Source organism: Syngnathus leptorhynchus, chromosome 9, assembly GCF_054491065.1.
Source record: "Syngnathus leptorhynchus isolate UIUO chromosome 9, UIUO_Slep, whole genome shotgun sequence".
Taxonomy (NCBI): Eukaryota; Metazoa; Chordata; class Actinopteri; order Syngnathiformes; family Syngnathidae; genus Syngnathus; species Syngnathus leptorhynchus.
This window is the reverse complement of record NC_141203.1, coordinates 7,923,855-7,937,341: the sequence shown is the minus strand read 5'-3', so window position 1 is coordinate 7,937,341 and position 13,487 is coordinate 7,923,855. Positions and strand designations below refer to the sequence as shown.

The following is a 13,487-nucleotide window of genomic DNA, read 5'->3' as shown; positions in this document are numbered from 1 at the left end:
GCTTGAATGCTGGTGGTGCCTTTTGAATTAGTGATGATGATGGTGGGCTACTTCAGCATGAGTTTTCAGAGTTAAGTGTCAGAGCAGACAACGCATTGCATAATGTTAACATGTCTGTGAGAGGAAGGGGAGGGGCATTTTGAATATTTTACAATTTTAATTATAAACATATATTTAGTTGTCAACTATGATATATGTCTGTCATTTAAGTCATGTTAAAGGTTCAATGTGAAAGATTTGTGCATGTGATCATATAAGGAAGTGATTCCTGCATACAGTTGGTGTTTAAGCACCTGCTACTTTCATCTCTCAGTCACTATTGCATTGGAATCTCTTGAGTGCATCATGTTTTTTCAGCTGGTAAGTAGCGTTTATTCTTAATTTTGCGATGTGAAATATTTGGATTTAGAAGTCGGGGCAAGGTCAGGTAAATTGTTGTTAAAGGTTAGATACTGAAAAGTCAGCAAAGTAAAGTTCTGCCTTCATAAAATAATAATGTTTGGTTTTGGCTGACACTAAGTTAACAATGTTTCGTCTTCGATTGTAGTCATAACAAAAGCTGTTTATAATGTTTTGGTTACTCACAGTATTCAGCTAAATATTGGTGATGAACAATGACAACATTATGGCCACCATTACGATACCTTTATTTACTCTACAGCAATTCCAAATTGTATGACTATTTAGGCATAAGACATGTATCTAAAGAAAAATGCTAATGCTAATTATTCAAATAAATTTAAAAATGTACTTTCTTAGTATGTGTTTATTAATATGCTATCATATAATTCTTAATGCATTCAAAAGAAAATCTTAATATGCTGATGGACGGATGGACAGACAGACACACAGATAGACAGACAAAGAACCATATGTATGAATCTATTCTTGATGTTCTCTCTCTCTCTCTCTCTCTCTCTGAGGTATATGAATTCTACTCATTGCTACCAATATTATTTATTCTACCCATCTAAAAATACATACAGATAATTTTATTTGTCCATTTTGAACCTTTGAAAGGTGACTAAGCAGCGATGGGCGCCTATGGACCAGCTACCACTGCTATTAGGCCTCATCAGATTTTGTACATAGGCCTGTCATACGACCCTTCCTCTGGCACACATTTCTCTGAGGACATTGTGTGCTTCCTTACAGATGTGCATGGCACTGCTCGGACTTTTCTGCTGTCCTTCCAAACGGGCAGCTATGACCTACTACCCCAAAACTCTGAAATGCGATGTGAGTGAGTTGGACAACGGGAGCGTGGTGCTGGTGGATTGCGGCGCAAGAAACTTCAAACACATCCCGCCGGGCATTCCAAGCGACACCACCAATCTGACGCTCACCATCAACCACATACCTGAGTTGAACTCTACCTCCTTTCGCAGCTTGGACAACCTGACGGAGCTTGACATGAGGTGCAACTGCATGCCCATTAAAATCGGATCCAAAGACAACATCTGCACCAAGAGTTTGATGATAAAGGAAAATACGTTCACCAGCCTACGGAAACTACGAGCGCTATATCTAGATGGAAACCAACTTGGAAGTATTCCTGAAGGACTGCCTCCTGATCTTGTCCTGTTGAGCTTAGAAGTCAATCACATCTATCAGATTTTTAAAGCAAATTTCTCCACCATCAAAAACGTTGAGACACTTTATCTGGGTCAAAACTGCTACTATCGAAATCCGTGCAATGTTTCCTATTATATTGAAGATGGCACCTTTTTACAGCTTCACAATTTAACTCTGTTGTCTCTGAAATCAAACAACTTATCTTTTATTCCGCATCATCTGCCGACAAGTCTGAAGAAGTTGTATCTCTACAACAATAAAATCGAAGCGGTCGCAGAAGAGGATTTCCAAAACCTAACAAACTTAGAGCTCCTTGACTTAAGCGGAAACTGCCCACGATGTTACAATGTTCCCTTCCCGTGTACCCCTTGCCCAAATGAGTCCCCGCTTCAAATAAGCAAGTCAGCTTTTAAAATGCTGACAAAACTCCAGGTTCTCAAAATGCACAGTAACTCTTTGAGATTCGTGATGGCTGAATGGTTCAACGCCACAAGACACCTGAGAGTCCTTGATCTATCATCAAACCTTTTAGCGGGAGATATAGAAAATACAGACTTCCCACATTTTCTAGGCAGACTGGAGGAATTGGACCTTTCTTTTAACTTTGAACTCCAGCGATATGCCCAAACTCTAACTTTGAGTCAGCATTTTTCCCAACTAAAGTCCCTTAGAATCCTTCGTATAAAAGGCTTTGTGTTCCAGCAGCTGAAACCGGAGAGCATTGCTCCATTAAAGCCTCTGCGCCATTTAGAAGTCGTAGACCTCGGTACAAACTTCATTAAAAATACAAACTTTAGTATCCTAATGGGCTTGCCCAGCTATAAAATGGTCAGCCTCTCCGACAACAAGATATCGGCCTCATCCGAAGAGCAAAATTCCGTCGGAAGAAAGGTGAGGCCATTACTCTGGCCTCAAATGCTAGCCTACCAAAAAAAGGAAGTGCAAGAAATGCAGTACTTCCGATATGATGAAGAAGCACGCAGCTGCAGACATAAAGATAAAGAATTTGGAGCTCCTAAGTCATTTGCCAAAAAGGAATGCATTAAGTACGGAAAAGTGTTGGATATAAGCAGGAATAACATTTTTTTCTTGCATGCGGGCTTTTTAAATCTGTCCGAGCTGCGGTGCCTTAATCTCTCTGGAAATGCAATGAGCCAAAGTCTGAATGGTTCGGAATTTACCTACCTGACTCATCTAAGATATTTAGACTTCACGTATAATCGTCTGGACCTGCGCTACTCCACCGCCTTTCAAGAGCTGAAAAATCTCCAAGTCCTTGATATTAGCTACAACAACCATTATTTTGAATCTGAGGGCATCACTCACATGCTGAACTTCACAAAGAATCTCAAAAAACTGACAAAGTTGCACATGAACCACAACAAGATTTCGACTTCGACAAACACTGAGATGGAGAGTGATTCTTTGGAAATTCTCGAGTTCAGAGATAACCGACTCGATATGTTATGGAGAGACGGAGACACCAGATATGTCAATTACTTCAAGAAACTGCTTAACCTGAGGGTGCTGGACATTTCTCAAAACAATCTCAATTTTATCCCGTATCAAGTGTTCAGCGGTCTGCCGGATAAGCTTTCGGAGCTCTACATCAAAAACAACCGACTGAAATCGTTTCTTTGGGCAAAATTACAACTTATACAAGAGCTGAAAGTTTTAGATCTCAGCGGAAACAGTTTATCGACTGTTCCGAACATGCTCTCAAACTGTACCAGATCTCTCCAAAGGCTGATCTTAGGGAAAAACCAAATCTTGACCCTCACCCCAAATTTCCTCAAGGACGCTCATAACCTGAAATATTTAGACATTAGCTTTAACAACATTCGACACATCGAACAATCGAGTTTTCCGGATGACGTCGTCAATCAGATGGATAAGCTATTTTTGCACAACAATGATTTTGTGTGCACTTGCAATGTCACTTCTTTTGTCACGTGGCTCAACAACACCAAAGTGCCCATCCCTAAACTGGCCACGGACGTGACCTGCGCCGCTCCGGAGAAACAACGAGGTCAGCCCGTGATCTCGTTTGACCCGCTGGCCTGCCAACACAATGACTTGGCGATCCTTCTCTACATGCTCAATGCTTCCCTGGTACTGAGCTTCCTCATCCTGTGCATCTCCAGTCATCTCTTCCTGTGGGACGTCTGGTACATCTACCATTTCTGCCGGGCTAAGCTCAAGGGCTACAGCCGCATTTACTCTCAGAATGCTCTCTTTGATGCCTTTGTGTGTTACGACAAAGAAGATCCTGCTGTGTTTGAATGGCTTACAAATGAAATGTGTGTCCATCTGGAGAAGCGAGGCGATCGCAGGTTTACTTTGTGTCTAGAGGAGAGAGACTGGATTCCTGGCTACCCTCTGATTGACAACCTCTCGCAGAGCATCCAAAAAAGCAAGAGGACCGTTTTTATTCTCACCAATAAATACATCAAAAGCGGGAACTTCAAAATTGCTTTTTACATGGCCCAGCAAAGGTTGATGGATGAAAAAAATGATGTTATTGTCTTGATCCTCTTGGAGAAAGTGCCTTGCAATTCCAAGTACCTCAGATTACGTAAACGGTTGTACAAACGATCCGTTCTCGAGTGGCCAACAAACCCTCAGGCTGAGCCGTACTTCTGGTTCAGCGTGAGGAGCGTTTTGGCCACCGAAGGCCACAAGCAATACAACAATCTCTTCAAAGAGACGCTCTAAAACAGACCAGTATGACCAGTATTAGCTTCCTGTTATTTCTTGTCAAAGTCAAACTATTTACTCTTCAGTGGTTGACTTCTCTTAAAACTACACTTCAAAATGTTCAAATGTTGCTTACAACTTCTGTTTATTTAATAAAGATTATGATTATGACAGTTTGAGCGTGGAATAAATTATTTCACCTTACAATTACCATTGGTATGTGAATGAGTGAATCGGAGGTATTGTAAAGCACTTTGGGCACCATGTGGTGTAGATAAAGGGCCATATATAACTGCATTTACCATTTACAATTATTTCTTACACTGATAAATGTTTTGGCACATGTAGCATTCTTAAGTACTCCTATGTAGCAGCCAAGGATGCATACTTTACTGTAACCATTGTATGAACATTGAAATCCATATAAAGCCATATGAATGCTTCTTTGCAGGCATAAATTACTTCTCATTTATTTAACATTTTATGAAACAGGGAAGTGAGAAACAAATGCACTTCTGCAATTCTTTTTCTGTGCTCAATGCAGGAAACCGTCTGAAGCTTGACATCTATGCGGGTTACTCAATAAATACCAAAAATAGTTGGAGCATTTTTTTTTTCTATGCGACTCCAGATTTTACACCACTTTCAAGGATTTGGGAATTCAAAGAGATCAGTGAAGCATTTGCAATGGTGAGTGTAACTAATCTAAATGTATTTGATTAGATTTTCAAGTTTTAAATGTCTCCTCCAAGCTATACACGGGCAGAAATATGAATTGCCTTTGTTCTTCTAGCAATCTTGGACCTTTGTGCAATAAAGCTCATTTTGGGGGGGGCACATGCATCAGTTTCTATGATGACTAAAATACAGTGGGATACTACTTTGTTCATATAGAGCATAAAATCTTGAATAAAATCTCATGGAGAAAAATATTTATATTTTCTCATAGGATTGCGTATGGTTTTGAAAGTTCAACTCTGTGTGTTTTATTTATGCCACACTTGTTATATGCCACTGTAGTTCAAGGGGAAGTACTGTTCTTAAACGTTGAAACGTGTATAACTGCAATTTGAAAGGTTGGACATACATATTTTTAGATTTCATTTGTAATTTGAACTTTACAACTCTTCCATTTTTTTCATTTAACTATGTGATAAGCCCTGGCGAAGGATAGTAAAGGCAAAATGCAACAAAATGGCAAACACTGCTGACGTCTGCTGGGTAAATTTGGTACTACTCAAACAGGTATTCATTATACGGTGAAATCTCAGGTCAGGAAGTCGTTCAAGCTCTTTTTGTTGACTTCATTTTGTTGTTCATCTACAGACTGCCCCAACTTGGATGCAGTTGCTGCTGCTCTGTGCTTGCTTTTGCCCTGTGGCGAGCAAACCAGAATGGATGTTACCCCAGTTCCCTTGTGACGTCACGGCTCTGAATACCTCAGAAGTCATATTTAACTGCAAAGGGCGGAGACTGGAAAAAATACCAACTGGCATAACAAGTAACGCAACAGCGCTGAACTTAGCGGATAATCTAATCAAGCATGTTTATTCTTCTTCCTTTTCCACTCTGACGAATCTCACTTACATCAACCTGAGCAAGGCAAACAAGAAGCAATTTGTGAGGATCGATGACAAAACGTTCAGAAATTTGAGCAACCTGCGTGTGCTACAGCTGAATGGCAACCGCCTGAGGGCAGTGCCCGTCACATTACCTCTTGGTTTGGATGATCTGGAGCTCAACAGTAACAAGATTTTGTCTTTGGACAACAGCAGCCTTATTGGACTGACAAATGTGACCAGGCTATCACTAGCTAAGAATTGCTACTACTGGAACAGCTGCGGGACCAATTTGAACATCACGGAAGGCACTTTTGCGGCAATGACCAAACTGCAGAATTTGGACCTGTCCTTCGACAACCTAACGGAAGTTCCCAAAGGACTGCCCTCATCACTGCGCATGCTTGCGCTGTCATCCAATCAAATCCAGCGCATATCGCAATATGACTTCCGCGGTTTGCATCAATTAAAACTCCTCAGGTTGGCAGGGAACTGTCCAAGATGTCAAAATGCTCCTTATCCCTGTGTTCCCTGTCAAAACGAGTCCCTCTACATCCACGCGGACGCTTTTAAAGACCTCACACAACTAGAGATTTTGAGTCTGGCGGGAAACTCACTGACCATCATGAACCCATGCTGGTTCAAGACTCTGTCAGAACTTAAACAACTGTTCATTTCATTTAATTTCTTGCAAAGAGTAATCACCGGCGAGGCTACGTTCTTCAACTACCTCCCCAAACTCGAAAAAATAGATATCTCTTTCAACTTTGCACTGCAGAAATATCCCCAGACAATACATCTTTCCAAGTATTTCTCGAGTTTAGTGTCACTCCGAATTTTGCATTTAGAAGGTTTAGTATTCCAGGAACTCAAACCGGACTCACTTAAACCTCTGTACGAGCTGAAAAACCTGTCTGCTCTGAACCTACAGACCAACTTTATCATTCAGTCCAATTCCAGTATATTTCGAAATTTCTCAAAACTAAAAATGATAAACCTTGCAGAAAACCGATTATATCCGACAAAGGTAAGAAGTACGGAGCATTCAAGTATGGGACTCCATTCCGTTTCAATGTTCAGGGAGCGCGAACCGTTAGTCTTTGAGATAACGCACGGGCTCATCAAACAACAATGCTACGATTCCGGCCGAGTGCTGAGCCTCAGCTCAAATAATTTGTTCTTCATCTCCCCACGGCAATTTGAAGGCTACGGCAACATCTCGTGTCTCAACCTTTCAGCCAACGGATTCTCGGCGGCGCTTAACGGCACGGAGTTCTCCTCCATCCCGACGCTGAAATATCTGGACTTGTCGTTCAACAAGATCGATCTGGCTTACGACTATGCCTTCAACGAACTGAAAAACTTAGAAGTACTGGACTTAAGTTTCAATAGTCACTACTTTCTAGCCTTCGGTATAACACATAATCTCAACTTTCTACAAAATCTGCCAGTCCTGAGAGTGTTGAATATGAGTAATAATTACATTTCCACATTGACGACAAAAAACATGTATAGTAAATCGCTGTCGGAACTACAGTTTCAGAGCAACCGTCTCGGGCATCTATGGAAAGAAGGGGATTACTCGTACATTACACTTTTCAGAAATCTAACCAATTTGACCATATTGGACATATCCGATAATCACATCACCCAACTTCCCGACAATGTTTATGAATTTTTACCACAAAACCTGACCACGTTACGTATAAGTCACAATTTGTTGACAGGCTTCAGATGGGACAAGCTAAGTCATTTCGTTCAGCTTCAAAGTCTGGACCTGAGCTTCAATGCCATATCGGACGTTACAGGTATCGACTGCAGTGCTCAGTTCACGTTGATCAGCCTGGACCTGAGTCACAATAACATTTTCCAGTTGAATGATGGCTTTCTGAAAGGCGCCAAAAGCCTCATGACTCTCTCTCTGAGATCCAACAAACTAAGCCTCATTAATCAATCGACCTTCCAAAGGGGCCCCGACTCGCCGATACTAAACTTATACTTGGGCGATAACCCGTTTCAGTGCACCTGTGGCATGTTAGACTTCATACTGTGGATCGAAACCAGTGGTGTGCGCATCCCCCGACTAACAACCGATGTGAGATGCGAAGCGCCGGAAAACCAGAAGGGTCACGCGCTCATTTATTTTGACATCAACCAGTGCGTGAATGGCAGTCATGCTTTTTTTCTCTGGTTGCTTTCAAGTTCTTTCATCATTGGATTCATGTTTGTAGTGACGAGTGCTCACTTATTTTACTGGGACGCTTCCTACATTATAGACTACGCCAAAGCTAAACTGATGGGCTACCACTCCCTGAAATCGGGCCACAATCTTTATGACGCTTTTGTGACTTACGACACAAAAGATCCACAAGTCTCCGAGTGGGTGATGACAAACTTAAGAGTGAAGCTGGAAGAGGAAAGCGAAAACCATCTTCCTCTATGTCTGGAGCAAAGGGACTGGATTCCTGGAGTGCCCCTGATGGATAATCTCCTTCAGAGCATCCGACAAAGCCGCAAAACCATGTTTGTCCTGACGGAGGGTTACGTTAAGACCGGGGTCTTCCGGCTGGCCATGTACCTGGCCCATCAACGGCTGCTAGACGAGAACGTGGACGTGATCGTGCTGCTGATGCTGGAGCCCGTGCTGCAGCATTCCTACTTTTTGCGGCTCCGTAGGAGATTGTGTGGCAAAAGTGTGGTGGAGTGGCCGAAAACAGCAGCCGCCGAGCCGTGGTTTTGGCAAAACTTGCGGAATGTCATCAGGGTGGACAATCAGGTCATGTACAACAAGACCTACTCCATGTACTTTACCAATAGGTGATGCGCTCCTTCTCGGGTGCCATTTTGTTTCCAATGACAGCGAGGAAATGGTATATGACTTGTTGGCAGCTTTGTGAAGACACTATTGATACCTTGCAATTATCTTGATAATGTTCTAATTGTTCTTCCTTTTTTTTAACCCTTTCAAACCAGAATTATAGCCACAAAATAAATAAAAATACCTGCAACTCAAGCCCGTCTCCTTTACTTGATACCTACATAAGAACTGGGTGAAAAAAAGGATAACTGATTAGATGGGAAATTATAAGTAGGGAGGTAAAAAAAATAAAAAAAAAGATTTTGGAGTGGAATATATATAACCCATTGAATTCATGTAAAATGTACCTGATTATTTTAGAAAGAAAAATAATTATAAAAGTATGGGTAACCTATACCCTAACTACCTATTTTATATCAAAAACAAGCGTTTAAAAAATGTAAAATAATCCTACTTTTAAAAAATATATTATAGAATCTACTCAATAAATGTGCACTGTAAATACCAACCTATACAAATCACCTAGTAGTAAGGAGTACCTAATTAAAATCTACTAATAATACGCCATCATTACTCCATTCGACCACACAGCGTCGCTAATGTTACGCTTTTCATTTGGATAATGTCTGGCAACGTCAAAAGCTATTCGCTTGAATATTTAGATATGAAATAACATCATTTCCTTGCATGCAAATGCAGAGAACACAAACTTTGATTCAATTCCGACAAAGGGAGGATAGAAATGCACAGCTCAGAAATTAAAAAAATATATTTTTGAGTGCTGCTGTCAAATAAATAATAAATACATAAATAAACGTAGAAAGTAGATTTGGGTTTAGAGAGTTATGACTCCAGAATTAAATCATAACTGCGATTTTTTAAGAAGAACCGTGTCGTGACGTCATGGTTCATTTACATACTGCATAGTATTTAAACGATACTAGCGGAAGTAAAGGGCACTTCTCCTATCACTAGTTGACGTGTTGTCTGCTGCATCGCGCTACAGCTGGTGAGTTCGCACCTTTTTTCTATAACCTTAAGCGGGTCCGTTTAACTTCAATTCTGTGATTTACGTTGTCGCTCATTTTGGGTGTATGGCGTTGCATCCGATTTCTTAGTTGTGTGCATCAATTTCATAAATGCGTCTTTGATCTAATATTGTTCAGCTTGCTCGAAGTCTCCGTTAGTTATGCACAAGATGAAGCATATGCGTCTTTTGGAGATGTGCGTGCGTCCGTATAGTTTGGAGGGGCTTTGTAGCTGCCATAAAGGGCGTTGGTTGCATCTGTACGTTTAAACTCTAGGTCTTTAAGTCACATGATTTGCTTCCTTAGATTGTCCAGATCTTGATTAATAGATCATGAAAACTCTCTTTCTCTCCCCTCCAAGTAAACGCCACCATGTGTGACAAACCAAATATCGAGGAAGTCACAACCTTTGACAAGACCAAACTGAAAAAGACCGAGACCGTAGAGAAGAACCCGCTGCCGACTAAAGAGGGTGCGTGACCTTTTTTTTTTCCCCCCCTTAAACTAAAATTTTATTGACACATCAATGTTGAGCAAATGTTTGGAGTTTTATTTGTTGTGTTTTTTTTTTGTTTTGTTTTTTGCAGACCTCGCGCAGGAGAAATCGGCGTAAAGAGCAACCCAATGTGCTGTACATTCCACAAGCCCTTCGGCTGAACTCTATCTGCAATGACTGGCCCAACGCCATCATGTCACTTGGCTGTAATCACCTTTAGGCACAGCGAAGGAATGGCTTGTTCACACAGGTCCACATTGTCTTTTTTTTGTTTTTCTGTGGGAGCATCTCCTTGAGGAGAGGAGAACCACACCTTATGATAATGGGTTTACACATCACCATTCTGCAATGCCTGGAAATGCTCCCACAGAAATCAGTATTTTGTAAATCTGGAATACCTGTTTGTTAAATATGCAGATTAAAAAAATATATAAAGGCTGTGTCTGGATTTGATTTGAATTTTTGTTTGTTTATGCTTCAAAGGCAAATAAGATTAGCAGATGTGATACAAGGTAATGGGCTCATAATGTCATGAAATGCTTTGAAGTAAATTTCAAACTAATCTGCAATGGGGGTTTTTTTGGGGGGGGGGTTACATTTGTTCAAGGCAAAGTTACAGCTGCATCATGTGCATGCTTCTGATGATGTAACTTTAACAGGCCTCTTAACAGCTGTGCCTTGAGCTGTGCTGTGGGAATAACACAGATTTCCATTCTTTGCTCCCGTGAGAACTGCATCTAAAGTCAGAATTGTGACTGGTATGAGCGCAAGTGAATTTTAGCATTTCAAGCTAAAAATGTCTCCATTCCTGTCCTGTAGTCACGGCTGCAATCTCTGGCTGCAAACATCCTGTAAACTAGACTCTTAATCAAAAATATGCTGGCACATAATTTTATCAGAAGATCAAAGTTGTCAACATTTTTAGTTAGCAAAGCTTTTCCTTTTAGGCCAAAGCTTAATGGCAATGTATTAAAATGGACTGACAAATTGGACAGCAGTGTTCACCAAACTGACTACTCAGCTAATTTGCATAAGACAGCAAGTCGACTCGAAGCTGGAGCTCCTCAAGCACAAGGACAAGTGCCAACAAGGCTACCGGGTCTGCATCATGTACCACCATCATAAAAATAGGAATAAAAGCTCTATGAAGACTCAACACATTGGCGTGGTTTGCAGGGCAGCTGATTGCAAGAAACTTTCCCTCCGGTCGCTCTGAGTTTTGCGCAAGTACAGCTAAAGTATGTTGTTCGAGTTAAGGCATGTTGGGGTCCAAATCATCAAACATAGAATAGTTTTATACCACCAATTAATAGTAGTTTAATAAACTGTTTCCTAAAAAAAATTATGAGGCAATTTTCTAAACCGCACAGACAACAAAATTCCCCTATTCAATTTTACTCATGGAATAAAAGTAGAACAAGCAAGCGGGAGCAACAACAGAGCTCATCAAGATTGTTTTGTACTTTTGAAGGCGAGGGGCTGGCAGCCAGAACGGAACAGGAAGTCAGACAAACACATACAAAGGAAATGACTCCAAAAAAACAACACAATAAGGACACCAAGATGAGATATATATATATATATATATATATATATATATATATATATATATATATATATATATATAGATATAGATATAGATATATATAGATCTATCTATATATATAGATAGATATATATATATCACATTCTACCCAGAAAAAGTTTGAACTCCATCCAATTTGACATATCCAATTCATTTATGCACGAATCAGATTTGTGGCATATTGCGAAGGTGTGATTGATATCCAAAACTGAGCTATTCTGTCGCTTTTCAACACTGCGCCACGAAAAGAACAATTCATCTTTGTCTTCATTATCAAACCCCTGGTGGGAAAAATCTGCCGCTATTGTGTCATCGGCGGACACAAAAGTTGAGGGTGTGAAGCGCTCCAATCCACTCACTCCAATGGCTTTGCGTGACCAAAATATTCCTTGTGCTTTATATCAGGTTTAATTCAAGATTTTTGTTCCTATCTGTTTAACATAATGGACAAAAAAAAACTCCTACTTGCCTTGGTGGCTTTGTAGTAACAAAGTGCATAGCAAGGACATCAGCCAAGGGACTTTCAGAGTTATGTGAAACATTAGAACTAGCTAAGTAAGGGAGGAAAAAAAACTGAAGAGCCGGGACATTCCGAAGCCCTGAATCATTCCAACTTGTAAAAAAAAAAAAATAACCCCAAAAAAGTCTTTAAATGGCTTAGAAGCTGCTTTTCTTAAAAGTAAATGCAATCCAAACACACTCTGAGTGAGCCCAGCAAAACATTGGCTTTGTATATAGTACAAATGGAGGCTGGGATCGTTTTTCCATAGGCCTCTCTCCACTTAAGTCAAATACTGGCAATTACTTGCTGCATTACTGGATTATCTTCAGTTATTATCTTTATTATGTTTATTTCTTTTTCCATTTATTTGCAGAAAATATCTCACGAGTTCGAAAAGAAAATTCTAAAAAAAATGTACAAATTCTTTACATACTATGTGAACACTGGATCTTTATGTCTCCGGCTAAGCCGCGCCCCCAAAATTATGCCACATTCTTTGCAAATTCTAAAGGGGTCCATTTGAGACAGCATTGACCAAAACGGGTCTGACCACATGGCAACATTGCCAAAATCATTCTTGTTCCCACGAACCACCAAGCAAGCACTCTAATATTCTTTTTATCAAATGTTGTCAGGCTCCCAATTAACATTATATACATAGATGAATAAAATAATGAATAAATAATCATATATTTCCCCCCAAAAAGCTGCAAACAGACTTAGAGAGTTGCTTTATAAAATCTAACACTCTACACTACACAACAAAGGATTGGAACTAAAACAATGAAGATGATACCCGCTATATGCGTCAGATCATGTGACCAAAGGCGAAAAACAAACAAGTTAGTCGGCTTCCTGTGTATGCCACTTTAACAAGGATATCTTCAGAGTACAATGACAATGCTTTTTTGAGAAGCATAAGTGCAATTGGACATTTTTGACAAGCAGCTATTAGGTGAAGCATGGTGGTACAAAAAAAAAAAAAGGAAGCTCAAAGAAAGTCGTAAAAAAAAAAAACTGAAAGCGAATATGGTAAAAGAGGAACAAACCAAAGCGGAATGCAATCACCAGGGCCACACATTATTTAAGAAATGATACACTGGTAAATGATACAGTAAAAACATTTTTAACAACCCAACCCTGCATCACATGAGAGCTCCGTAGACCCCATTTGCAGGGATCAGTCTCGTAAGCGTCTACACATGTGTTTTATTTTTTTCCTGGCTT

General features: G+C 40.3%; 2 protein-coding genes across 2 annotated transcripts; both read left to right on the top strand.

Annotated features, from left to right (window-relative positions):
• The first annotated feature begins 345 nt into the window (after window positions 1–345).
• On the top strand, window positions 346–4,302 carry LOC147050966 (toll-like receptor 7). The gene is made up of 2 exons (XM_085920218.1): window positions 346–360; window positions 1,156–4,302. Exons 1-2 carry the CDS (start codon window positions 346–348, stop codon window positions 4,288–4,290), a joined length of 3,150 nt encoding a protein of 1,049 aa, XP_085776344.1. The 3' UTR covers window positions 4,291–4,302.
• Window positions 4,303–4,836: 534 nt separating this feature from the next.
• Window positions 4,837–8,806, top strand: tlr8a (toll-like receptor 8a). The gene is made up of 2 exons (XM_085920566.1): window positions 4,837–4,962; window positions 5,599–8,806. The coding sequence occupies exons 1-2, from the start codon at window positions 4,960–4,962 to the stop codon at window positions 8,650–8,652; spliced, it is 3,057 nt and encodes a 1,018-aa protein (XP_085776692.1). The 5' UTR covers window positions 4,837–4,959; the 3' UTR covers window positions 8,653–8,806.
• Window positions 8,807–13,487: the final 4,681 nt, after the last annotated feature.